The sequence below is a fragment of the Chlamydotis macqueenii genome, chromosome 3 (genome assembly GCF_036417535.1).
Source record: "Chlamydotis macqueenii isolate bChlMac1 chromosome 3, bChlMac1.mat, whole genome shotgun sequence".
Lineage (NCBI taxonomy): Eukaryota > Metazoa > Chordata > Aves > Otidiformes > Otididae > Chlamydotis > Chlamydotis macqueenii.
This window is the reverse complement of record NC_141558.1, coordinates 32,626,698-32,653,698: the sequence shown is the minus strand read 5'-3', so window position 1 is coordinate 32,653,698 and position 27,001 is coordinate 32,626,698. Positions and strand designations below refer to the sequence as shown.

General features: G+C 38.9%; 1 protein-coding gene across 3 annotated transcripts; it reads left to right on the top strand.

Annotated features, from left to right (window-relative positions):
- Nucleotides 1-21,666, top strand: ASRGL1 (asparaginase and isoaspartyl peptidase 1). Of its 3 annotated transcripts, none has more exons than XM_086744456.1 (7): nucleotides 1-123; nucleotides 1,265-1,507; nucleotides 6,081-6,223; nucleotides 11,375-11,529; nucleotides 15,709-15,827; nucleotides 17,777-17,887; nucleotides 20,529-21,666. In XM_086744456.1, exons 2-7 carry the CDS (start codon nucleotides 1,321-1,323, stop codon nucleotides 20,762-20,764), a joined length of 951 nt encoding a protein of 316 aa, XP_086600582.1. In that variant the 5' UTR covers nucleotides 1-123; nucleotides 1,265-1,320; the 3' UTR covers nucleotides 20,765-21,666. The 3 variants fall into 3 exon arrangements, with proteins under 3 accessions (XP_086600582.1, XP_086600584.1, XP_086600583.1); XM_086744457.1 differs by lacking the exon at nucleotides 1-123 and adding an exon at nucleotides 247-377; XM_086744458.1 differs by lacking the exon at nucleotides 17,777-17,887.
- Nucleotides 21,667-27,001: the final 5,335 nt, after the last annotated feature.

Below are 27,001 nucleotides of genomic sequence, written 5' to 3'. Positions count from 1 at the left end.
GTCGGTGAGCGCCATGTCTGCTGAGGGCGGCTGCCTGCCCGCCGCCGCCCCGCGCCGTCCCCTGCCGCTGGGCCGGCCGGGAGCGCGTCCTGGGATGGTTGCTGTGGGGACTGGGTGCTGCAGGTGGGCTCCGAGCCTGCCCTCTGGGAGGGCGGGTGAGACCGAGCGGACGCGGGGGCGGGCGGGCAGGCAGGCAGGCAGCCCAGCGGGCCGCAGGGGCGGGGCGGGCCGGGGCACCGCCGCGATGCGGGGCAGGGCTTGACCCACAGCGGAGGAGAGCAGGTGCTGAGCTCTTCCCCCGACCCTTGGCGAGAGTCAGGCGCCGATTGAAATAAAAACCCCTAAAGGGCCTCCACCGCGGGCTGGGGCTTCATCCGGTGCGTTCCCGCTGCTTGCGGGCCCCGAGAGCAGGTGCCGCTGCGGAGGCTGCGGGACCAGGCTGTCAGCAGCGCAGGAGTGCGGGGAGGGCCGTGTCCAAAGGCTTCGCGTACAGGATGAGAGAAGGGCTGCCGGGTTTTTGTTCTTCGCAGCCTCCAAAAATAGCTGGCCCTGAGAAACTGCTTTCATATGGAGAGTTTCCTCTGTGAGGTGCCCTAGATTTCGGTGGGAGAGGAGGTTGCTTCTCCTTTGCCTTTTTCTGGAAACAAAAACGTGAATGCTATCACCAAGGATGTGTAGCAACGCTTTTTTTTTTTTTTTTCCTCCCTCCCCTCTACCCTTCACAGGAGGCTGTCAGCAGCAACAACTGTTGACTGCCAGGTTTGAATGCCTTGTTCTCCTGCATAACGTACAAAATTTTGCAAGAGGTCAAAGGTTTGAGATCCAGGTGGTAGAGTTGGTTAAGCTGTTAACTCAGGTCGGGTCAGTTGCCTTTCCTTATTGCTGGTTATGTTACTGTATTTAAATGATGAGGCTACCTGTCTAGCATGAAGACCAGTAAGCAGGAGTAAGAGTCACTCATGCTTTTTTTTTTCTGTGTAATTTTAATATCAGTGGACAGGCTTTGTGCTAAATCTTAGGATCACAGAGTTACTTGGGCTGGAAGGGACCTTTAAAGTAGGGCTGACCTCAAAGTTACACCAAATTGCTTGTGTGCCTGGCTTTCCTGCAGTCAAGACTTGGATTAGGAGCTCCTTGGTGTAAGTACTCAGCTTCCTGGAAGGTAAAACGGTTGCAGTCAAACTGCCCATATTTGTTAACTAACCTGCAAGGCTTTCTTCATGTAGAAGGGAGTGCATGCTAAATACTTCTCTTTCCAAAACAGGCTAATTACAAGTAACCTGCCCGCACAGCTGAAAGCCTTGTGAGGAATTTGGCAGGATGAAGCCTGTCATTGTGGTTCATGGTGGAGCTGGCCGGATCTTTAAAGAACGAGAAGAGGGAAGTCGGGCTGGTGTTGTCAGAGCTGCCCTGCGAGGTTATGGTATCCTGAAAAAGGGAGGCAGTGCCTTAGATGCAGTTGAGGAGGCAGTACGATCAATGGAAGATGATCCTCATTTTAATGCAGGTAATTTTTCAAGAATTAAGTGGGTTTAGAATCATCATGTATTTCAAGTGTTTTGCCCTGATGCTTCTGAAAATGCTGGCTTGCATTTTCTTTGAATTATGCATGTTGCAGTGGAGTAAATATTGGTGTCACAAAATAGTTTATTTCTCTGTATAATAAAAGAGCACAGGATGTACTATAGTTTCTCATGAGTACACTTAGGCAGATAAGTCATTCTTTTCTTATTTGTTAGTGTTTTATAGCTGCCATTTCATTCCTGTGCTGCAGTACTGCTGTTCTGTAAATCTTCTGTTACCATGCTGCGTCTTCAGTTTTAAGACATGGACTCCTTAGTGGAGTATATGTTTAGTTAACATTCATGTTTAAGGCACTTGAACATAGCTTGCCACAATGTTTAAGTCTTAACACTTGACCTGTACCTGTTGCCAGAGGAATACTGTTCTTGAGGATTTTAGGTGGTTTTATCGTAATTAATGATTGCAGTTAGTACTTTTGTAAATAATCTTACAGAAGTAATGCGGTAAGGGTATATGAGTAATGAATTTGTACAGTAAGGGTTCATAAATAGATTCCCTAATGATTAATATTAATAAACGTTAATGTCAATAGTCAAATATTTTTCTCCGCTTCATATGACCTCAAATTTATTATTCTATGAATTTCAGTTAAAATATTTCTCCACCCCCCACCAAGGTATGTCAGGACTGAACATGGAAAGAAAGACCTGTCAGTGTTCAGTGATTTAGGTAACATAGCTATTAGTGATGTGCACACTTAGTTTGCAGAGATTCTCTTATTCCTTCTCACATTGTGATTGAGAGTGAGGGAGAGCTTTTACTTCATATGAAACTTGCAGTGTTTTGTTACTGACTTGTGTTGAACATCCTGACATTTGGAGGATTCAAACTGAAATCACAAAGCAGACTTAGAGGTGTGGTGTGTACTATTATATAATTAACATCAGGGAGGCATTCTCTCATTTAACTTTTACTTTTCTTCACCTGTTCTCTAAATCAATCACTAGCCCTTAGGACTTTGTTTTGCTTAGGTTGGTAAATCAGTATCTATTTGGCCTTTGGCTCTCTTTATGCTTCTGGGTTATGTTTCAAAGTAGCTCTCTGGCGAGATAATTTAGATTTTCTATTTTAAAACACTAGCTACTTCAGGGCAGGAAAAAATCCTAATTGTTGAGAAGCATCTCTTCAGGGATGTTCTGCCCAACATTAGATGTCCAGTGTTAATATGGAAGCAACTTCAATATAAATTTAAGCTTAAGGCTAGTTTGCATCTCTTTCTTAATCATTCCTCGTAAGCAATCGCATACTTTCTTGATTTCTTATACACCAGTTTCTATGGCTCTGTTAATCAAAATTACTTAGATGGGACACACATTTTATCTCAGTGTGACTTTCAGTGATGACAGCTTATTTTGGAATGATCTGTTTAGGTTCTTCTGTTCAACTTTTACACAACAGTCGGAAGCATTTGGGCACTTATACTAAATAAGATCACAATAACTAGCAATGTTCTGTGTTCTGCATACAGGTTCTTTTTTAAACTTTTCTGTGAGATCTTGTCACTAATATTGGTTTTTTTTCTGAGCTGTGCTCTCTCATAGTGTGCCATCACTGAACTGACACCTGTGAGCGCTGTATACTCCTCTAAAAATTATCCTATCCTTTGAGGATAGGACCTTATACTCTGCCATATCCAATGACTGATACACAGGTATAACTTAACATTTTGCTTAACGTATCAAGTGCAGTATGTGTTTGTGACACACTTTTTCATGGTCCAAGATCACATTAATCCTTACTTAAATGTATGTTGAATTATTTCTTGTCTAAAAGTGTTTACTTCAAGTTGTTCCAACAATATTTATAACATGGTTTTAGTATATTAAATGAGCAATTTTTAGCACAATTTGCTTAAACTGGACTTGAGCCTTAAGCCCTTGTTAAGTTCAACTATGCTGATCTAAATAGCAAGTAGTCTGATAATCACTTACAGATACAGCTAATTGTGTTAATACTCATTAGATACAGCTGCTCTTAGTAGCTGGCAAAAATGAGCTGAAAGCTGTGTGAAGAGGGCCTTGATTGGAGTGGCTGTTTAAAACTCACCATGTGGTATTTATCTTTGTAAAAGAAAAATTAGGTTTTTTTGTAATATTTTCTAGGAAAACAGAGACATTGCTAAGAGACAACAGTAAAGATCGGGAAGAATGAGCATAACAGTCAAGTTGTGTCCTTTTTTGAATGATAGGGTTTAGCCATGCTGCATAGACCATCTCGATATAGGCTCGATGGAGGGGGTCAGAAGCTATAATGTTGTCTAAAACTACCATTTCAGTGACTTGTGCATCAAGTTCTGCTTGTGTTGAGGAAGTGCCCTTGGTTATATTTCCTTCATGTGATCTCTTTGACTAGCAGTATTAAGTGTGAATGCTCTGGATATAAGAACGGTCGTTACAGTGATCCTTGCATACTATTTCCTCCTCAACCTTTCCAGGACAGAGGACAGATCTATCTCAGCAGAGAGAACTGGAGTACTCCTCTCAGTACCCCTGCTGGGACTTGGCTACTGTCAAACACCTTTGTTATTTGTGTCACCTTAGATTTTCTGTCTTTTGTTGTCTCTGATTTTCTTTCTTTTTTTTTTTTTTTTTTTTTTTTTTCCCCTGCCTTGGCTTCACAAGTGAGCTAAACACTTTATTTCTTCAGTGCTGCTGCCAATGGATACTGTGGCCTCAGAGGCAGGTAGTCCCTACCCATTGTGCTGGAAAACCGGTGAAATGACAATCTGTAACCACAGAAGGAAGGATTCATCCTGCCTCAGATAACATGAAGTTTAGTATCTAGCCTTGCCATGGTGTACAGGCTTTCATGACAGTCAGTGGAATGAGAAATTATGGCTATACAGATCTCTAAGGCAAGTGGGATGAATTGTTCTAAGAGGGCACCTCTTTCTCTTCATTGACTAAAAGGAGGCTTTTGTAGGAAGCTGCCTTTGACTACAGGAACTGTCTGCAACTGTGTTCTGCTCAGGAAATTTTAGGAAATCCAAAGATGTCTCCCATGAAAGATGTCCAGTAGACATAGGATAGTATTAGTGCAGTGATGAAGGGGGCTGGTAGAACTTCCCCTGGAACCATGGTTCTGGTCACTGATACTTGAGAAGAGGATACCCTAGTCCTAGTGGGAATTTGCTGATCATGAGTAGAGAGCTTACCTTGTCAAAGGAAGCTAAAAGAGTATGGCAGGGCTTATCTAAGAAAACAAAGATGACATTACTTACACCAGCATAAAGGAGAAGCTGGAAAAATGATGTTAACACGGGTGCCACAAGGAAGCTATAAACTCTCCCCAGATCGATGTAGTCTGGAAATCAGCACATTGTGAATGATGCAGGACTGAACTCTGGAATAGCTTATGCAGTCAGAAAGGGGCAAAACTCAGCTTTTTAGGGGCAGAGTTCGGGTGTGTCTGTGTGTGGCAGGGGAAGTTTTGGAGATCAGAGGAGGAGGATTACAGGATTTTGGTGCATTCTGTAATAGAGGACTTAACTTCATATATTCAGGTCTGAAATACATTGCTATAGAAGTCTTATGTCAACAGTTATTAACAGCGGTTTCTGACCTGCTTTAATGTTGGGTTAACAGGAGAAACAACAAACAACTGTTTTAGCTTTGTAGTGTTCAAGTCTTTCTACCTGAGCTACTGTGTAAGTCTGCCGTGATTTGTTTTGGGTTGTTTTTACTTCTTTTTAAGTTTAGTCTTCTCCATCCTTATTAGCAAAGCTTTTGCACTTGATGACTTACAACTGATTATTCCCCTGTGATACAGATACTGGCATTATTGAAAAAACCCTATTTGCATTGTCTCATTCTGTATCTCATTAATTTTCAATTAGGTTAGTGATAGCACCAATAATTGTAGAAGAAAATAACTACCCAACATTTTATGACTTGGTTTCTTTTTTTAATTCCTTCATCTACTGTTTTTATTTGGTAATGAAGAACTAGTTACTTCAAGTTTTTGTTACGCTAGCGAGTGGACACTTTTATTCTGCTCCATCAGTTTTGGTAGTTTCTTGGAATGCTATGTGACATTAATCTGTTGATAGAATTGAACACTACACTATTTTGTTGGGTTATGTTGTGTCCTTTTTTTGAAGAACTGTGAAGGTAAAAGAGTTTTATGTGCAGTTGAAGTGATCTGGGGATAAAGAATTCTGTTCATGATTGTTGGTCGTTTTAACTTTCATACCTAGTACATCATTTTGGATGGGATTGGAAGTATGTTTTCCATCTTAGAAAAACAAAACTTAGTTTTAAAGTAGACATTGCACCCTATGAGACTTCTGCTAATGGTTGGATTTTGTGGGTGTACTCAGCAGTGTTTCTGCTATTTTGTTTGTATGCAGGAGTTACTTTCAATAAGTCAGACAACAAACTGGGAATGAGAAAGTTTGCTTGATGAGATCTAATAATTGAATCACCTGATGGTTAGCTCTTAATGACTTTCTTCTTTTTCCGTTCCTCCCTGATTTATTTTTTTTTTTTTTTTTTTAGGCTGTGGCTCTGTTTTAAATGAAAAAGGTGAAGTAGAAATGGATGCCATTATCATGGATGGAAAAAATTTAGACTCTGGAGCAGTATCTGCAGTTAAATGTATAGCAAACCCGATAAAACTTGCTCGACTTGTCATGGAAAAGGTATGCTGAGTGTGTACTTGAATATGAAATGGTTTTTTTCCCTTAGAACTTGATCTAGTGTATTGATATACCTTGCTTATGTTTGTGTAGTGTTTTAAAGCAAGAAAGAAGGGAGAACTGGATGGTAGTGTTTGGGAACTATGTCGTGCCCCTGAAGAACTTTAATTGTAAGGGGTTTTGAAACATATTTATTAAAAAATAGCATTCTAGAGAAACATAAGTTCTACCATGCAATTGGAAGCTGAAGGAGAAACTGATCTATACATGTTGATCTCCTGTAGCTCCACAGCTGGTGTTCAAGATTTTAGGGGGTTTTGTGTTCACGTGTTTTTTGAAAAGCTTTTAAGCTGTCAGTGAGTCTTCTGCTTGATCTTGCAAGACTGAAGTTGGGTAATGTACTGTTGACTTTGCAATGACATGGGACTGAATTAAATGACACAATAACATATTTGGCCATGTAATGCAGTCTTACATTGTTCTAGCTGGCCTTCTCCTTTGTGACTTTAATCAGAAGGTAGCCCTAGTGCACAGTCATGGCCTTCCAGCAGTAGAAGAGAAGATTTACCATCACATAGCATTAAAGATTTTCCAAGAGAATCAAACTTAACAGGGCAGCAAAATTATTATTACTTGACCTTCTATGTAAAATCTATCTAACCTTACTCCACTAAGAAGTCCCTCTAATATCTGCCACAGCAGACTTCTCTCATTTTTCAGAAATGGTGCAACTGGTATGGTTCAGGATGGAGTAGGCCATTTGTGTGATATGGGCATGTTTTACTATTACTAGACTTTGACAGTGATCAAAAAGTTTGTACTGTCTTTGGAGTGTGCATTTTTCATCCTGCTAGTGCAGCTGCTCCATTGTTGAAAAGGGTTCATATTTGCCAAAACATTTATTAACAAAGAAGATTTATGTTTCTTTAACCTTTCTAAGTGACTTTTGAGGAAACAAAACCTCTTTTGGTGATCTATAAAGATTATTGAAATGTCTTTTGTCCTCAACAGCCTCCAAAGAAGATTTAATATAAATACTTTAGTGAAATGTATGTCTACTAGAAAACAATGTTAAAATTTGTGATTAATACATTTTTTTGTTCCTTCATATGGGATTTATTCAGTCATCTAGCTAGAACTAATGAACAAGTATAGCTAGTAGACAGCTTTACAAGACCAAATTTTTCAAAATTTGAGATTGTAGGTGGAGGGTTGAAGGAGAGATGTCTTCTAGCATATTGAGGGGAATGTTGGTTTGTTTTTGTTTTCTGCTGTAATAACTTCTTGTAATACCCATTGCTCAGTTCATATTCTAGAATCACTGACTTTTTTTTTTTAATTTTTTTTTTTTGTCTTCTCCGTAACAAAATCCCACTTAAGTCAACAAGAATTAAGTCAAAACAACACTTGGTTTCTGAGAACATAATTTTCCAAAGTGTTTTTAAAAAAAATAAAAAAAAAATCCTCCTAAAATGAAATAAACTATCTTTTGTCTTTCTTATCTATTATAAGGTCTGTCTTGTCACTGTGTGGTGCTTCTGGTGTTCAAAAATGTTGAGGCTGAATTTGAAAGGAAATCATAAAATTCAACTGTACAGGGCCAAATGTAATGGTATAGCCCTAAACCCATGACATTTTGTGGTAAAGTGTATTACTCTTTACCCAGATGCAAAAAAAAAAAAAAAAATCTGTGTAGATGATGAAGTTCAAATGTAAATTTTGGCCTAAGTTACTTGACATATCTTGAGGTAAGTTTCTGCTGCTTCTCCATCAGGTATTGTAAATTGGAATACCAAATAGTGTCACTTTTCTCTTCATCTTGGACAGGAATTCTGGGACACCAACCCAGGCTGTTTCAGGGTGTATTTTGTTTTATTTTACTGTGCGTAATTAAAAATATTTTTAACGCTATGACCCATGGATAATAAGACTGTAGCTTTCCTGGGGTCCTAAGCATGTTAGGGTGCTTATTTCCCAGTGATTTTGAGACGCCTGACTGCCTTAAGGAATTTTGAAACATGGAACTCCCAAAACAAACAAACCAACCAAAAAAACCTCTCCCCACCTGCTTGTATTTTGTGTATTTCCATTCCTATTATGGAACAATATGGGCTCCATCTGGTGGCCAGAGTAGCTCTTCTGGATTGCTGTTGCACACATTTACCGTGTGCTGTCGCAGTCTCACTGGGCTGAAGCTTGTCCAGATTCATGGGGTAGAAGAAAGGCAAGCACCAGAATAATTTCCATTCATGATTTACTAGGCTGTTGAACACGGCAGCCTCTAGAGATGGAAAGCTTTTAGTACATTAACTAATTAATTCAACGAATCCTTGAGAAAGCAGTTAAATTCCTGTTGAATTATTCCTGTTTGTAGTGAACAGAAATAGAATGATACATTGAAATGGCTTTTTTTTTTTCTTTTTAAGTGAAGGATGTATTCCCCCTCAGCTTCAACGCTTCATTAGATGGGCATCTTGTGAAAATTAGAGTGCTGATTCATTGCTATATATGAACTGTGTATAAATAATTTCCCCCTGCTTAGATCATCCAACTCTTTACATTAGACAAAGGTGAATTTAGCTTAGAACATAGACTTCTCAAGGCAAAAGTGCAAGTTGTTGCTGTCTTCTGTGCACTGCCAGGGTTCTTAAAGAACAGTGATGGCCTGAATTTCAGACCAGCTGTAGAAATTTGGAGGATTTTCTTTTCCCCATTTCCCATGAAATTAACTAAACTTGCCAACATTTATTGTTTGGTAGTAAGATCTCTGGAAACATTGAGGATTTTTTGTTTTTTTGTGGGTTGAGTTTTTTAATTTTGTTTTGAGGGTTGTTTTTTGTTTTTTTGTCCTTTTGGATTATTTTGTATAAATTAGGCACTTAAAGTTAGCAAACATTTATGGAACTGTAGAAGAAGGATGAGACACAAAAAATGTGCTTTTGGGTTGTTTGGCAGTGTTCTACCTGCTCTTTTGAGCAACAAGGTATGTTAAAGAGAAAAACAAGTAAAATTCTCCTTAAGATACCATCTTTCCAGTGAGGACTGTGGGACGGGGGGGAACAAACAAACAAACCAAAAACAAAAACAAACAAAAAAAACAACCATCACCATATCATAGAAACTTATTCCTCTATATGCAAGTATTTCTCATTTGTGCAGCTCAGGAAGGTAGGTATGTTATCAGAATCTGCGTATAGGAGGGGAACCCTTTGAAAAAGTTTTAAGAAATATCTTCAATTTTTTACAATAAAACTTTAATTTTTTTAAAAAGATGGTATGGAGTCTTAATTGCTGAAGAAGGCAAGTGATGGAGGATATAGCTTTCTGATAGAGATAAAGCCAAAAGAAAAGTTCAATGTATTTCCTAAAAAATAAAATCAAAGAAAAAAAACACCAAAAAAAACCCATCAAAAGCCAAAACCAATTTGAATTATTGCATAGTGTGCTTCTGGTGGTGCAGTGGCAGTGGCAGAGGGGGGCAGTATTGCACAAAGAAGTTCTCTTCCAGTCAAGGAACACTTCAGCTTTGTTAGGAATAGGTAGGTCTTTTGTTGTCTGGTAACGTCACTTGGCACAAAAGCTTATTGTCCACTCTTTCACGTATCTAGAGGACTTCTTTCTTGTAACTCTTGCTCCCTAAAGCAGTACTTTCATGAATTGAGGACCTAACTTGCCAATAAAAGGACATTTAAATTCTCAAAAATGTTTGATGTCAGGGTCACCACATATGTGAATGACCGTTCAGGAATGTTTATGTAGCGTGGTCAAGTTTCCTGCTTGTGTAACCATCTGAAGGGGTAAGTGGGGAGGCTGTAATAGGCTGAAGTGTCTGTGGTTTGGGAAGGGGTACAGCTCAATTCCTTCAAAACAACGCAGTGCTATGAGTTGGTCATGGTAGTAATTGCTTGTCATTGCCTTAGAAATCAACAGAAGTTGACTGTTTGCCCCATCTTAATATCTGAAGCTTTGAGACTGTAAATGTCCTGCAGAATGGAGTATGACACAGCATGACCCAACTTCTGGCATTCTTGCTTCAGGCTGAGAGCAGTATATGTGCCACTGTAGTCTCCTACTTGGCTCTGCAGGCCTGCTGCCTCCAGCAGCATGTGGTTCTACTTTCTGGACCTTTACCTTTTGGTACTTTACTTGTGTGCTGTGCTGCTGCGTGGACATAAAAGCTTACTTGAAGTTAGCTGCTGTGCTCTGAAATGGCTCCATGTTGTATAGTCAGACCACTGCTCCTCCAAAACCTTCCTGGGCTCTGATGAGCAATTAACAGCTGTATAGTGGTCCAAGAAGTTGATGCTTATTTTTAGACACAGATTTTAAAAAAAAAAAAGAAATCAGATTTTAAAGTTCCTACTAAAGTATAAGGATTAATAAAACAAATTTATCTGGCAAGTTTTTCTGAAATAGGAATTAACAAAGATGTACAGTCTTTGAAGCATAGAAGTAACTAAGGTTGTTGACTTAAAATCTGGTATAAGTGCTTTGTTAAACAAAGGAATCAAAACAGACCCTCTGCAGGTGTTGTTAGAAGAAAGCAAATATTTTTTTGTCAAACAATATTTTGTTCTTAAATTTGAAAATCTGGGTTTGTAAGAGTAGCAGCTCGCTGAAGGAAGTATTTAAAATAAAAAGATTCAGCTGATGATAAGAAACACTTTAGTGTACAATATATACTGCCTTGGGTTATTTTACTCTTATGAGGTGTAATACCTTCAAACAGAACAGGAATTTATTTACCATTCTATCCTTCCAAGTAAAATCCTTCTAGATCTCTTGGCTAACTGGACACAACAGTTAAGTAGTGATTTGGTGATTGCCTGGAAACAGTACAAAGAAGTTGCATGCAAATTAGCAAAAGGCCAAATTTACTAATTTTTCTTTTCACATAATAATAAGTAGATACATGTAGTTCTTGCCTACTAATGATGAATTTTTTAGTGTGTTTTAGAGAGCTGAAGATTTTTTCAGCTACTGGAAGAGCATATACACATAAAAATCTAGACTGTTCAAAAATAAAACAAAATTTGGAATTTTATTTGTGTGGATACTTCTAAAAACCAAAAAAAATAAAAAGTGATTATTCAAAACTGTTCAGTACAAGGCAAAACAAGAATTGTCAGTGAATCTTTTGTCTGTCTTCTGTAGACAAAGCACATGCTGCTGACTGACCATGGTGCACACCTGTTTGCTCAGGCCATGGGTATTCCTGAGACTCCAGGGGAGAAACTGGTAACGGAGAGATCCCGGGAAAGATGGAAGAAGAACCTTGAGCCAGATTCCAACCCTGAAGAGTTTCAGAAGTAGGGTTTTTATAAAATATTTTTTCTTTTTAAATTCAGGTAATGCAATTTGTGCCATCAGTTTAAAAAAAAAAAAAAACCCAAAGGTTGAAGGCCTGTGCTTAGACTTGAGAACACTTCAGTTCCAACTATAGCATGATTTGATGCAGTCTTCACAGTATGTCCTCAGTGAAAGTAATGAAAAATCAAGCTTTCAATGAATACGCTCAAGTGTAACTGACTGGAACAAAATTGAACAAACTTGTTGATGCCTAAGAAGATTGTGAGTCACTTTGACCTAGAATAGGTTTTGTGGCATTAATGGAGAACAAAATTAGAACTTGTTATTACTCTTAAAATCACTAGTTACAGAAGTGCACAGAGCAGCTTTAACAAACAGCAGGCATCACTCTGCGTAGTTCTTTTCCATGAAGGAACTGTGATTTAAAAAAAAAAAATCTCCAGTCCATATTTTGAAACAAGTCCATGAAAAAAAAATTAATAAGCTGATCTTGCTTAAGTAGATAATCAGATTTGTATTTGAACTGGATTAGGTAATTAAACGACATCAGATTTTGACCAGTAACTCCTTCTGAGTGCTGATTGTAGCTGTTTGTTATTGTAGATAGGGATGAAAAAATTGACCAGGAAGTTTAGTGGAGTGGTGGTTGTGAGAAGAGATGCCACTGGATGGTATTGCACAACAGCAAAACAAAAGTCACTTGAAAAATAAACAAGTCTCATATAAAGTAGAGAGGAAGGTGAGGTGGACGGAAAAGGAAGGAAAATCACCAGGTGTCAAAAATATTTATTTTATGCCTGTGAGGTAGGCATAAATATCAAATTGTTTTGAGCTTCCATTTATATGTCAATGATTGTGGTATAGGAAAACACTGTGTTATGTTGTGTAAATGCTGTATTACATGTTCATCTGTTATGTGAAGTAGTAGTAATGGGAGAAGCAGAGCTGAAGAATGTATAGATCAAAAGAAGGAAATTTCTTCTGTGGGCACGTTAATTAAAGTCCATGAAATGAGGCCATAAAATACAAGCTATATGGTACTTTCAGTAAATTGCTAGAAGGAAAAGCAAATTAATGAGGCAAGTGTAAATATGGTTTTGTAAACAAAGTGAAGTTGTTCCTTGACCATAAGGTCTCAGTCATAGTTCATCTTGTATTCAGCAGAAGTTTTCTTTTGATCCATGGTCTGTGTGGTATTATAATTCATTCCAAAGAGTTCTGAGGATGGCATAGCCCCTGCTACCACTTGGTCTCCTGAATATGTAAGCTGGAATGACACGACATCTGAATCTCCAATCATTCTTTATAACTGCTTTTTTTTTTTTTTTGTCTTGTAGCAGTGTTAGGCATCTTCAGTTTCAGCATTGTCTTGTTCTGGAATATTTGATAATAGAAGGCTTGTGTATTTCTGAAGGGCTCAAGACTCTTCCTTAGTCACACTGTTCTTTTTCTGACAACCAGTGCCCAAAACATCAGCACAAATTGACAAAGTTGAAAACAGGTCTTTTTTTTTACACAAGCCCATTTGTTCCTGTATCACATGTGGAATGTTCTTTTTACCTGTTATGTCCACAGTGATTGTGCAGAAAGTTGCCTGAGGCGAACAGGCAGAAGTGGAGGTAGTATTAGTCAGAGGCAACATAATAATACTGGATCATACTGGGAATTTGAAGGCTGGTGTGTACTTTACATCCAGTCCTCTGGTCCTAACAACATGGGAAACCTTTGGAGTTCACAGCTTTCTAAGCGAAGTTTTGTGTTTCCAGAAGAGGGACCTTTTCTGCTGGTTAGAAGGCTGCATTCATTTATGTTAAAAGCCTGTGATTCCATTGCATATACAACATGGCATCTTGTACGCCTTTTGCTGAGAATAAGGTGTGGTTTGCTTTTATTTTCAGTCTCTCACACCAAAGATTCTGACCATACCCTTGTCGTGAATTTCTGGAGATTGGCTGAGAGGCCCACAGAAAGGGAGTTGAGTCTGGCCATAAGGTGGCTGATAGTCTGCTAGTCCCTCTGTGAGTCAAAGTGCAAGAGTAACTCAAGGAGGAATTAACTAAAAGGGCCCTGACAGCAGTTGAAGGAAAACCCTACTTCTGATGCAATACTAAGAGGCAAAATAGCAGATGCTTTATTAGTTGAATGAGGATGGAAAAGTAGATGTAACTTCACAGGTAATGGATAATGAAAGATACAGACAAAAGAAAATGTACAAATCCAAGTAAACCATTCTGTACCACAGCGTAGGCAGTACGTAGGCAAGAATAACTCTTTATCAAACAAAATCATTACTACTAATAGCATCCTCTGGTATACTGCAGGTACTTGTTGAGATTCTTACTACTGTCACTAACTAAAAATATATTATTATAATATGGTACCTCTACTGAGTTTTGCCTGCCTTGGTAATGTTTCTGAGTTAACTAGCTATGCAACAGATTGTTTACATCTTTTTTGCCTTTGTTCTGAAGATGAACAAAGAAAACATGTGACACTGAAGCAATAAAAAAGTTTAAAGGGACAGTAAGAAATAGAGTGTAGATGTCTGCTCTACCGCAGATAAGGTATGTTGGACACATTCACTTTGTTATTTATTGCTGATTGAGTTCTTGTACTTAAACAGATATGTGTGTGTGATCCATGTACCTTCATTGTTCTCACAGTTGCTTAAGGTAAATACATATCCAGGAAAATATACATCTGGGTGCACGTTCTTAATTTCTCAGGAGCATCTAACTTTAGGTGGTTGAAGGGTGCCACATGAGCATGCAAGGGAGTACTGAATTTGCTAATATTCTTTTCAGCAAATCATTTCGAACAGATGGATGGGTGGGAAGCCCATCTGCATCATCATATCAGTTTGAGATGAGGTCCATCTCCACATAAATGTCAGAGCAGTTTGTAAGGCTTGATTCATCAGTCAACTCTGAATGAAGTGTAGGGACTGACAGTATGACATTTTACATAAGCAGGAGGGAAAAGAAAGCTGATTCTCTGAAAAATTGACTGTGGGTTTCACGATACACGAAGACTTTGTCTGACTTAGCTTGGATATTGTGGAGCTATAGAGAGACTCTCACCAGTGCCCAGGCAACTTCCAAAGGTATTCCTGTTCCAGTCACCTGTTGGGCAGTTCCTTGAAGGATTGTTACAAATTATTTTCCTGTGTGGAGGGATTTAGATTTTTTTTTTTTAATACCTCTCTGAGCCAGATACTGTTTTATGTTCCTACATGAATTGCCAAGATTGGAATATGTGAACACTCACTGTTGCTTCTCAGTAATGTCTTGCTTCTCAGTGCAGCAACTGTTGCAGTAAGTTACAATAGCTTTTTTTTTCTCTCTTAATATGGATGCACATGTATATTTTAAGCAGCCTATTATGTATGACCTTTTTGTGCTGAAGAAATAAAGCAGTAGTGGAGACTTCTGTTTTCTTCAGTGCACAGAGATTTTTAAGCTGATGTGCAGTTTCAACATATTCTACTGGGCAAGTAAATTTAAACCTCAAGATTGCTTAGCTACAGAGTACAAAGATGAAAATATGTATTAATGATGCGTTGTGAACAATACTAGTTGAAAGACACATAAATAACCTTTCTTTTTTGGTGGCATTCAAACATTTAGGGAAATAAGTAAGAGGAAAGAGGAGGAACAGGAAGGAAATGATTCAGTGCATTCATAACATTACTCTCCTCTTCTGTATTCACTCATTTATGTGCATTGTCATTAATAATTCCGGTTAACCTCCTATTGAGACAGTGGAGACAATTCTTGCGTCTTTGAGTTGCTGTTCAGGGGAAAGTTGTGTGTCACAGCCAAAAAACTGCTCCAGAACTATAAAGGCTAGAAATACTTCTGCCCTGTGTGCTTTTGTTTTGAGGGTTTTTTCCCTCTCTAAGTTGAAGTTTCTGTGCTATGAAGGTAACAAGTCAGAGGGTGACAAAAAAAAAAAGTTTTCTACTCTATTCAGTATAAAGCCGTGAGAATTGTTGCATATTGTTTGTTATTTCTATAATGAGAGGCATGGTAAAAAATAGCTTTATGATGAGCAGTAATTTTTTTGCAGTAATCTTTCTTTTTTTTTTTTTTTTTAAAGCTACCTGGTAAATAAATGCAACATGCTTTGGCAGGTATGCTTTAATTCTACCTAATTTTGTGAACTGTTTTTCCTGGCAGAGACCTTGGGACAGTCGGTGCTGTTGCTATAGACAGTGAAGGAAATGTAGCTTGTGCAACATCCACTGGAGGACTTTCTAATAAACTGATTGGCCGTGTTGGTGACACAGCATGCATAGGTATGGGGTGTGGGGTCTTGCCTCTCATCTTTTGGAGGTATCTCACTTAAAGAAATTAAAAAAAAAAAAAAAAAAAAAAAAGTGTGTTACACATTCTCATTTTTATTAATGAAGTGAAACATAAATACTAGTACATCTGAAATGGAGGTCTAACATTCAAACGTATCAAGCCTCAGGCTCCTTAACACAACATAGAGATTGCAAGTAAGGACTGGGAATAGAGGTGTAGTGTTGTCATTATTATCATTATCCAACACTTTTCTGTCTGGAAAATGGGGATGGGAATTTATTTTTTTCTATCCTTTCCGGAATGCTAACATTTTTTTCCTGTGCTTCCTTTGTGTTCGGTCTGAGAAAGCTCTCTTGTTGTACATCTTACAGCTAAGTAAAAAATGTAGCTTGTTCCATACTAAGATGTTGTTTTCTTGACGCTTAAGGAAGTAGGTATAATTGTAATTACTGTTTGTTATATCAGTGAGCTAGAACTGTAAAATGACTGGCAACTTTGAGTAAATTCCTGTTCTTAGAGAGCCCTGATAAGACTGCCTCAGAGCCTGATAGATGCAGTGTGGAATAAAGGAAATATTTTAAGAGATCTCTTATCCAAGTATGAAGAGACACTTGAAATCCCTTCCTCAGACTTGTACCTCTCATGGGACAGACTTGCTATTTGATTGCTTCAGAGTTCTACTATACCATTGGGATTTGGAAAATAATTATTTTTAGTAAAACATGTTCCAAACTCAAATAACACTGCTCTTGGCAGTACATGATTATTATAGAACTAATACGAGCTTTCTCTTGCACCCCAAGTTGCTAATATTTTGGTACCCTTTGCATTTTTTGACTGCAATTTTCAGCTTCATCTCTGACTGCAGCCTCCTGAGTACAAATACCCTTCTCTCACATAGATTGTGTTCAGAGCTCCTATAGCATGGGACACATCTGTGAAGGACAAGTTAAACTGGGCACTGTTGAGGATATAGCTTGCAACATTTGCTCTTACTAGACATCTGCAGGATTGGATACAGAAATGCTAGGTGTTCTTTCAAATATTAGAGCCTTTTGAAAGGGGGCTTTGACAGACTGAGTGTTGCAGTGTTTTTCCGTGTGTAAATCGGGGTCTGTTGAAAGGGTCTGATCTGATCAAGAAAGTACAGAAGGAAAGAAACTTTTGCTCTTCTATGCCTCTTTCCCCTCTGCCAGTACCTTGTTTATCATGCTGTGGTATGCTCCTCCCCAGCTCCTGGGAAATATTTTTCTTAGGAGATGTGCTAGAAACGTGAGTGTTGAGCAAGCGGAAGCTTGGTGGAGAACAGGGTGTGGAATGTGCCAGCAAAACAAGGATGAGTTGGCGGGGGGGAGGGGAAGGGAGTGGGAGATCAATAGAAGAGACATTGTTTGTGGTAAGGTTTTGCAAGGTTCCTATTGGGTGCTTCATAATGTTTCACTAGAGCCCAGGCTAGGCTCTTCAAATCTCTAATCTGCTTTTGCTCTTGCAGGTAAGTCTCCCTCAAACTTTGGTCAATTCACCAATGTCCTCACAAGACCTTCTTTCATATCTTGTGTGACCTGGTATTCTGTATCCCCTTGCTCTCTCGCTGATGATCCTCACTATACCATCTCTTGGTGTTCTGGAAAATATTTTTGCTCATCCCTGTGAAGCATTGGCCTGCTCCTGCTTCTTGGGCCACAAGCAGATCACTAGCCTTCTAGCGCTCATAACTTGGCAACAGACATCATCCAGCTGTTGTTGATCATATATTTTACTTTCCAAACTGAGGCAGAAGTGAGAAAAGTTAGTTACTGAGACTTTGTCTCAGAACTGCATGGACCTGCCAGACCTTTAGGAAGAAATGTTCAGTACCTATTTTAAACAATGCAGAGCTTGTAAATGGTATTACAGAATATTGCCTTTTTTTTTTTTTTTTCTTCCCCTCTCTGAAAAGGAAGTGGAGGTTATGCTGATAACCATTCTGGTGCCACTTCAACCACAGGACATGGGGAGAGCATTATGAAAGTGGTCTTAGCCCGACTGATCCTCTATCACATGGAGCAAGGTATATTCCCACTTCCTGTAAGATGAAATCATGAGGATAGGAAACCTTGCCTAACAACAGGTTTTGGTTTATGTACTATCATCCTAGAACAGTTGTCAGAAGAGTTGCTCCCAGGGGTGTATGGATAGGTCACCTCTCTTTAAAAACAAAACAAAGTACTAAAATATTAATAAAGCTAAAATAGCCTTAAGTGGACAGAAGTACCTATGCTGCTTGATGTTTAATTATGCTTTAGATCAATGTACGTTGAAAGACATTATTGTCTACTTTGTTTAATTAAAGTTCTCTTTAATATTTTTTCTCAATTTTAAACTAAAATTTTATGAACAAAAATAGAAAATAAGTAAAAGCAAGATATATCTAAGGAAGCAGTAGGGGAAGGCTAGAGATGGGTAATCAAAGCTAAAATAAGAAAGCATAGGATATCACCTTTCTAATAAACTGAAAAGATCTTTATTTTAACAAATTATTATAGCAACAGAAATGCTTTTAAGATGTTTTAACTATGATTTACATTTTCATTTTGTTTTGGAAAATATTCTAAACTGACTGAGTGAGTATGTGGTAAACAGCTGACACAGTATGTCTTATGTGACTGTAATATAATCTGACAGTGGGATGACCCCGTGGAGCTTTACCTTCATGAGTTAGTCTGTCATCTAAACCCTTGATTATATTACAGCCTGTAAACCTAGCCAGACAACATACTTGTACTGCATGCAGTTGAAGAACCGTTAATACAGATATCAGCATTATTTTTAGAAAGCCCTAGCTTTTGGGCAGTACTATGTAACTTGCTTTGAGATCAACCGAACTGGAAATAGTTGGGAAACTTTCAATTTACATTTTCATAGGAGAAGCAATAAGTAGAGAGACAAGTAACAGCTGAGAATATTTTTGTTATGCTTTATAGAGCTCTTTGCATATAATGGGTGCATTTATCTGTAAATCTCTTGGTTCATGTGATAGTTTCAGCATAAAATACAACCTACAGATTATTTCCCAAAGCTCTAACACACTATGATCTACCCTTACTCTCTGTCTTATGTCCCTAGCCATTCAATTTGTGAATGGCCTTCTAAGTTCTATTTACTCTAAACAGTGTAAACCAGTTTCTTCTCTGGCTTGAAGTTAACTGCACTGCAAAACATATCCATTGATAGCAGTTATCTCGCTTGTGATAAATCAGTATGAAAGGCTAATAAGGCTCAAATTAATTTTTTTAAAAAAGAAAAAACGAAAATGAACCCACATGTGTGCATGTTTAATTGGTTTGTGCTTGTTCACCTTGCCTGTGCTTGCTCTACCTTCATTCATCCTGCCCAGAAGTATAACTCAGCTGCCAGGAAAATATGTCAGCAAGAGACTTCCCCCTCCCCACCCCCCCACATTTCCATGAAGGAGCTGAAAACAAGCCCTGAAGTTATTATAACTTTTTGAGTCCTTGAACGGTCAACTGAAGTTGCATATTTAAGAACAACTATAGCGCTCTTTCATAATTCTGTTCAACTATCCAGTAATTCACACAGTAAATATGCTGAAAAAATTTACTTTCATACTTCAGAACTGAATTGCTTTGCCAGTCTTCACAGCTGTTGGAATCTCTGTCTTATGGTGGCAGCTGTTGTCTTGATGAAAAATCAAACAGTGAAATACTGACCCTTTGAAGTCCGTGCCACTGACTTGAATAGTCACAATGTCACCCCTAATGTCAGAGAAAGAAGCTTTATCCTGTCAGTCACCAGTGCTGTGAATAATTCTGACTCTGCTGGTTTTGTTTGGTTTTTAACTCAAAATTTGCAGGGAAGGCATGAAGGTCAGTTTTTGTTCTGCAACTTAAGCTGCATAACATTACCGATGGTATATATCATAGAACAATTAGGCCAAGCCTACTCCATTCCTGAATATATATTCAAATTTGTAGTGAAAAAATATTCTACAGCTGTTACAGGCCTATGTGTATGTATGGTGTACACATTAACTTTGATTTATTTAAAAAATATCCCTGTTAATATGAATTAAGTGTAATGAAAAGATAAAGCTGCTTTGCTGATCCTTTCTGTGATGTTGAGTACACTGAGCACTCATCTTGCCTGATACTTTCAGAAGTTTTAGAAAAAGTAACTCTGATGTCTGCTTTTGATAAATTATGACAATAATTTATCAGTGTGTGCTTTGAGCTCTGTTGTGGCCAGTGGACTTGGAACACAGATGATGACTGAAATTTTGTATTGTTTTAATGTGAGTTTTTTTCATATTGTAAATGCTTTAGACCTAGCTTGTGACAAACCTTTGGTTGAAAACTTGCAGATTGGCATTTTTCCCTTCAAATGATGGCATAAGAAATGTTGTGTCTTAAACATAGAGTTGATGAGTTAGTATATATCAAACACTGAAACTGAATTACAATCTGAACCTATTTAAATCCTGTCTTTGTTGCAGCACCATACCATAGCAGCTATTAGCAACTGTCCAGAGCCTTCCTATAAACAGTTCCTTTGCTACACTGGGAAGTTCTTGCCAATTTAGTTGAAGGAGGAATTAGATTTGGCTGGTCTTGTAGGGAGGGGTGAAACTTGAAGGGAATTTTAAAACTTATTTCAAGACAGATACCATGAAGTTATCTTGTTCTTCTTTTCAGGAATGTCACCAGAGATGGCTGCCGACACTGCGTTAGACTACATGAAGACACGAGTTGGGGGATTGGGGGGTGTCATTGTTGTTAACAATTCAGGAGAGTGGGCAGCAAGGTTCTCCACCAAGCAGATGTCCTGGGCTACTGTAAAAGATGACCAGCTGCATTATGGGATTTATGCTGGGGAGAGGCATACAAAACCTGTTGATGAAGCACTTAGATCTGAGAGTGAGGGGTTCTGAGAATGAAGAAACATTGACTGAGGAAGAATGAAGATCTCAAATTTTTGCTGGAGGACGATGACAGTTGATTGCACCTTTCTCAAAGATCTGTACTCCTTTGATTAGTTCACAGGCATTGCCACATTTAAAAGCAAAATGAAATCTGGATGTAGTTCTTCAGTGGTCTTGGATATAGGTATAGTGTTTATTAATACCTTCAGGAAGTCAGGAGATTCTCCTTTTCTAGATAAGAAAGAGAATGATCAGTAGGTTTCTTGGTTAGTATACCTTAATCCTACGCTAAAGCTAGCCTGAGTTTCAGTATTAGAGGAACTTCTTTCCATTCCTGTTCTCAGAGACTGCTGCCAGAATTATTTGAGATGAACACCTATTAATTTAAAACTTAATTTTGACAATTGCATCACTCTCCAGAGTCTTTTGAACAGTCATCCCATGATAACAAAGTGCTGTCAGGGAAGTACCACGGAACAGCAGCGAAGAGTAAGACTACGTCATTGTCACAGGCTTGAGGTAACTGTCAGGGGTAATAATAATGAAGTAAAGAAAATTACTTTTCTCCAGAGATGGGAAATGTCACGCTTTCTAAGGAGTCCTATTTTATTCCATTCATTGGCGTCAGACCTACAATTAAGAAACAGAGACCACAACAAAGTAGGCTACAATACTGGGAAGTGTATGTGGACAGTTAACAGGAAGGATATTATTGACTTAATATCTAGGGTAGTAATAAAGAATGAGTTCAATAAATAGAAATAAAACAGCAATCTTCACTACTCAAATACAAAGGAGATAGGCACCTTTTAAGTCTAAACATGAGACAGAGATGATTAACTGTAAAAATAATGCTCTAAAATCAAGTTATAAAAGTAAGCTGTACTAGAATAAAACTGCCTCTTAACAAGTTTCTTGTGTGAAGTTTGACATGTTTTCTGAAGATGTTGTCTTTTTTAAAAGAATTTATGTTCTGCATTACTTCTAATACAGTTTCTTTGTTAAGATTTGTATTTTTAAAAGAGCGAAATTTATTTTTCCTATTTCCTGACTTAACTGCTTTTTTTTTTTTTTAATTAAAACTGTGTAATAATTTTATGGATTTTAGCTGGTGACTAGGTTTCCTCCGAGGACAGATTTGTATGTTATAATTGCATGCCATCATACTATGGAATGTTCCCTTTAGAAGATAACCCAAATAAACGTAGCAAAAATCTTAAATCATGTTTTGAAACTACTCATACCTGTGTCCCAACTGCAATAAGCCATGTTATTGAGTTGGCTCATACAGAGTGGCAAGGTTGCCAAGGCTGTCTAACCTGCTCTCTACTGTGATCCGCGGTTTATTAGGTGTTGCAGATGGCTGGATGTGGACAGCGATGGTTCAAGAGTAGATGGCTCATGCAAAACATAACCATGGAGTACTTGCATACTTTGTTTCTCAGGAGGTAATGTAGAAGATGGCTACTGTCTGATCAATCAAAGTTTATTAAACAATAGCAGTATTTAAAATGTGCCTATCTGTAGAGAGACGTAGTCTTCTTCTGAGTAAAAATTAATTAATTTCCCCTTCTGTGTGTGAGATACCAATCTTACAGGGACAGACTGTTCTCTGTGAAAAAAAAACTAACCAGTATTATCTTCGCTTCATTTCCAGCATATCAAGGCAATCCAGATTTTTGTGGTCAAGATACTGTTTTGTTTACCTCACCTGTCCCCAGTGCTAGATCAAATTCAGGACAGGCAATAGAAAATACAATTCCACAAGTTCTGCCAAATCTCACTTTGCAGCATTGTTTTGATGAAATAGCTCAATTTTTTTTTTTTTAACAGAAAACAATTTAACTTGAGGGATGTTTTTTAGAGCTACATGGTGATATGCATGCAAGGATGTAGGCTGTACACGAGAGAGGAAGAATACAAATACATTGCCTTACACCATTTTTGTTAGATTAAAGAGTCTCTTGGAGGGCATGTTCCTAGTAACTGTTCCTTTGCTTGAAGCAGCTGGAGAGAGGAGCGTTTAGCCCCCTGTTACCTCAACACCTGGTGTACCATTTTAGACAAGCTCTGGTTTTGTTATGTTTTCTGAGTGGGTGCAAGCCTGTTAGGGTGGCACTCCCAAGTTGACCAAAACCCAAATGATGGTTAGCGTAGCAGCAGGTATAAGCTAATATACCCCCTGGGAGATTTTTTTTGCTAGAGTTTGGCACTACTCTAACCTGGACAGTTGGCTTTTGGTCAGCTTTGAACAAGTTCACATCTGCCCAGAAGGTACCATCAACCACAGCAGCTGTACAGATGCCATCTCAGGGCTGTCAGCAGGAATAGTACACAGTGACTTCAGCTGTTCTCAGGAATATAATGTAATAAATTGCTGGCACTTGACAAAGAGCATTATCCTATATAGGTTCTTCTATCGCTCATCACCAGACTAGCTGGGCACCTTCCAACAGTGCGTTAAGCAGTGTAACTACCATCTGGTCTCCATGATTTGTTCTGTCTCACCCGTTCCTTGGTAGCGTGCTCTATACTCCTGTCTTACAAAAAAAAGTATCTGGTTTTCAAAAACAAGGGTGTGCTGTTATGCCTTTCCAGTTGAAGCAGAGCTGAGAATGAGGAATTGTGCCTTGCATAGGGATTGACAACCCTTGGACTGATGACATTTGATAATCCTGTGTGGAGGGACAGCAGCAGCACCAGCAGTCAGAGCTGTGTGCTTGTCTTCCAGCTAGCTGACTGAGCCAATGCTCCTCAAAAACACATCTCATTTCCTCACTTTGGACACAGGTAGATCTATTCTAGGACAATGTTGCCTTTTCTCCTAAGAAGGTGGGATGATAAGAAATAGTTAGGGATGGGGTAAGCCTAACTTTTGAAGAAACTGGAGAGCTGGAGATGAAACAGTTGTTTTCCTTCTTTTTCTCTTTCCACTTTCAGTCATGTTCTTTAGCTAGAACATGACAAGACACTGCTGATGTAAGAAGTTGATGGTGTTGCACAGGGCTACCTAAGTTTTTAATAACGCTCACATGTTCCCTGATCTAGAGAATATTGAGAAATTACCCCTTATAAGGGCTTAAATTTAAGAGCTTTTATTAAAATGTGGTTGAAAGATGCTGAACTTCAGGGGGATACTGACAGCAGGACAGGTAGTTGTGTGCCACTGCCCTGCACTGCTGCTGGAAAAGAGCCTCTCATCCACATGGCTGTGACCTGGATATCAAAGAAGGAAAATTAGGGGTCTGTTGCCAAGAAACTGAGTGTCCTTGGCATGTAGCAAAGCAGCAGCAGTTTTAATTAATTAAAGTGTGTCATCCCGTTATTTTATATTGTTTAGAAAGCCAGTTGCGGGTGCTGTCCTGTTTCTTTCTTACTACTGTGTAGAAAGGGTCCCTGACCCAAGTGAGTAGCCGCGATGGGTGTACATTATCAAAGCCAAGATGTTAACAGAAGCAGCAGAGTCATTGATATTTGCTAGGTCTGTGCAGGTTTTCCTTCTTGATCTTTGCAAGTTACAGGTAATTAAAAATTGTTCTGTGGGACATGTAGGACATCGGTGTTTGGAAATATGGGTTTATTTTTTTTTCAGTGTTCTACTTTGTCCTACATCTTAGCTCTGTGTCTCTGGGGTGGTTTTCATTGACTTTCAAATCTATCTTGGCAAAGTTTAATGGTACTTGCTGTTTTGTTTGTTTCTCTTCTGGTCTGCTTTTCTTTTGATATGCTCTGATAAATATTTGCTGTGGGAAAGATTTCAATCTTGGTTATGTCAGTATAAATGAAAAGCAGTCACTGAAGTCCGTGATTATGCTAGAGGAAGTTAAATCAGACTTGAGTTCGCTTGTCTGATGCTGGTAGCCCTGTGAGTTGTTCAAACAGCTTTTGCTAATGAGGGAGAGAAAAGAGAGGATGGAGAGCCTGCTGTGGGGAGGCACTGCTTGAGACAGGACTCTGGTCAGTGTAAGGGTGAAGACAATGCCCAGGGAAGTAGTTAAATATCCACACTGGGAAATAAATAAGTGTCAAATGATTCACCTGAAATAATCTTAAGATCACACAGATAGGGCAAGCAAAGAGTGATTTTGTTTTAGACATGTAAACGACAAAGGAGGGAAATCTCATTTTCCCTTCCACCACCCTCCCTACACTTGGTTAATTGGGGGCACATAGATACCCCGTAACCTTTGTGCAAATGAGCTTTGCCAGACCTGGTCACATATCCTTTAACTTCAATTATTTTTAACATTCTTGCCTTTTGGCCTTTAAAATTCACCTTGGTTTGAGTGAGACTTGCTTTCTTGCAGTTCCTTCCCAAGTCCTTTTCCGCTGAGGACAGCATGGGTTACGATGCTGTCTGCATGGGCTTTAGCCCTCCGGCCCTGTACTTTCGACCCTTTACTGCTAGGGCTTTACTACAACTTAAGCTATGCAAATGCACGGTAGCATGCAGCTCAATAAATACTCAGCTGCTTCCAGACTTAATGGCTCTGCCCGGTCCTGACTGCTTAGCGGCATAGCAGGCTGCGTGCTTAGCAACCCAGGCTGCCGGGAGCGCATCACCCCCGTGTGCCGCTTTCCCTACTGCCTCCCCACTGCACTTATACTTCAAATATTTCAAGCCTTTTCTGATGGTGCACAAAACCTTGTCTAGGTTCAGGTGTAGCTACCACCTGCCAGCCAGAGCTCCTGTGCTAACAACCATATTACAACAGCACCATGGGGGCGGACTAATACGGGAGACAAAACTCGGGGCCGTTAGAGGTGCTGGACTCATTTCTGCAACTACTACTGACTGCAAATCTTACATGCACATCAGTAAATGTAGACCCTATTGTTTTAGCATTTGCTTTTTCTTAGCAGTTTCCAAATGTCCACTCATAAGCCTTTTCTAGAGTAATTCACAAACCACTTCTCTTTCAGGCTGGAAAAATGCACAGTTTGCTGGGATGGGGGTACGCCCATCCTCTGCACTTGGAATTCATTTGCTGCATGGAGGAGGGATGCAGCCAGTATTTATCTCCTTTCCTATATTATAGAAGATAATTTGTGGTGGTGTTGGATGGTTGATTTTTTTTGTTTGTTTTGGTGGTTTTGTTTTTTAAAAGCCGGAAAAGGTTATTGTGGCTTCACTCAGGCATTTTTACCCATCTTTTGTCTTGCCTCAGGTAACCCTTTTGAGATACTTGGGAATGAGTGCAGCTCAGCTAAGCCGCTAGCAAGATAATCACCTAGAAATTATGATATTAGGGAAAATGAGTGGAACTTGAAACCCAGCACATTTTTAAGTATTTTAAGCCAGAAGGAATCACAGTTATTATCAAGTCTTATTTCCTAAATAAACAGGCCATAGGTCCTTCTTGCTGTTATTTCTACATTAAGCAAATAACTTCTGTTGAAGTATGGTCTATTCCTGCCTGTGACAGAATGAAAATTAGGAGACTCTCTGAGAGAAAACACCTGAACTATTTTTTAAATAATTATATTTTAACATATTTAAGAAGAAAAAAAAAGAAGAAGATAAAAAAGATTATATCGTTGATATCGTGGCAAATACCCTGGTGGCTTCTGTGCTGCCACCGGGCTGTGCTTGAAGTCTCCATGGGGAGAGGGCATCTGCTAGAAAATAGATCTGAAACTTCAGATCCAAAGATACATGGTATGTATTTTCCTGGGGACAAATGTCCAGAAGTCCTGCATGTAATGGTAATATTTATATAATGATTCAGGTCTTCAGAGAAGTACACAGAAGCTGTGAACTGATCTATGCAGCTCTTGAGTAGAGTTTATTATATTTGAACTGTTTTATCTCTGGCGAGCACGCAGGAAGATTAAACAACTACTCTGGGGCCACCAAATGCATCTGAGGCAGGGCCAAGACTAGAATATTGATTTCTGGCCTCCGCAGTCCCAGGCTCAGTTCACTACATTATGTTGTTTTTACAGATAACGTTTAGACAAATAGATCTTGACATATCAAGAGCTCAGTAGCCTCTCAGTAAATTGAGCAGGGCTTTAGCTGTTCAATTCCTGTGATTTGTGCATGCCTCACGCTTGGTCCCGGTAATCTCAGTAGCTATTGTATATTTACAGTGAAACCCACTTCTAGCCTGAAGCATGCTAGGCTTTTTTTTTTTTTTTCTCTTAGAGTAGAAAGAAGCCTAATTATGAGACATTTTCTTCTTGTCAGATTGAGATCTGCAAATACGTTACTTCAAAGAAATTCTGCTTCAATCCTCTTTTAAA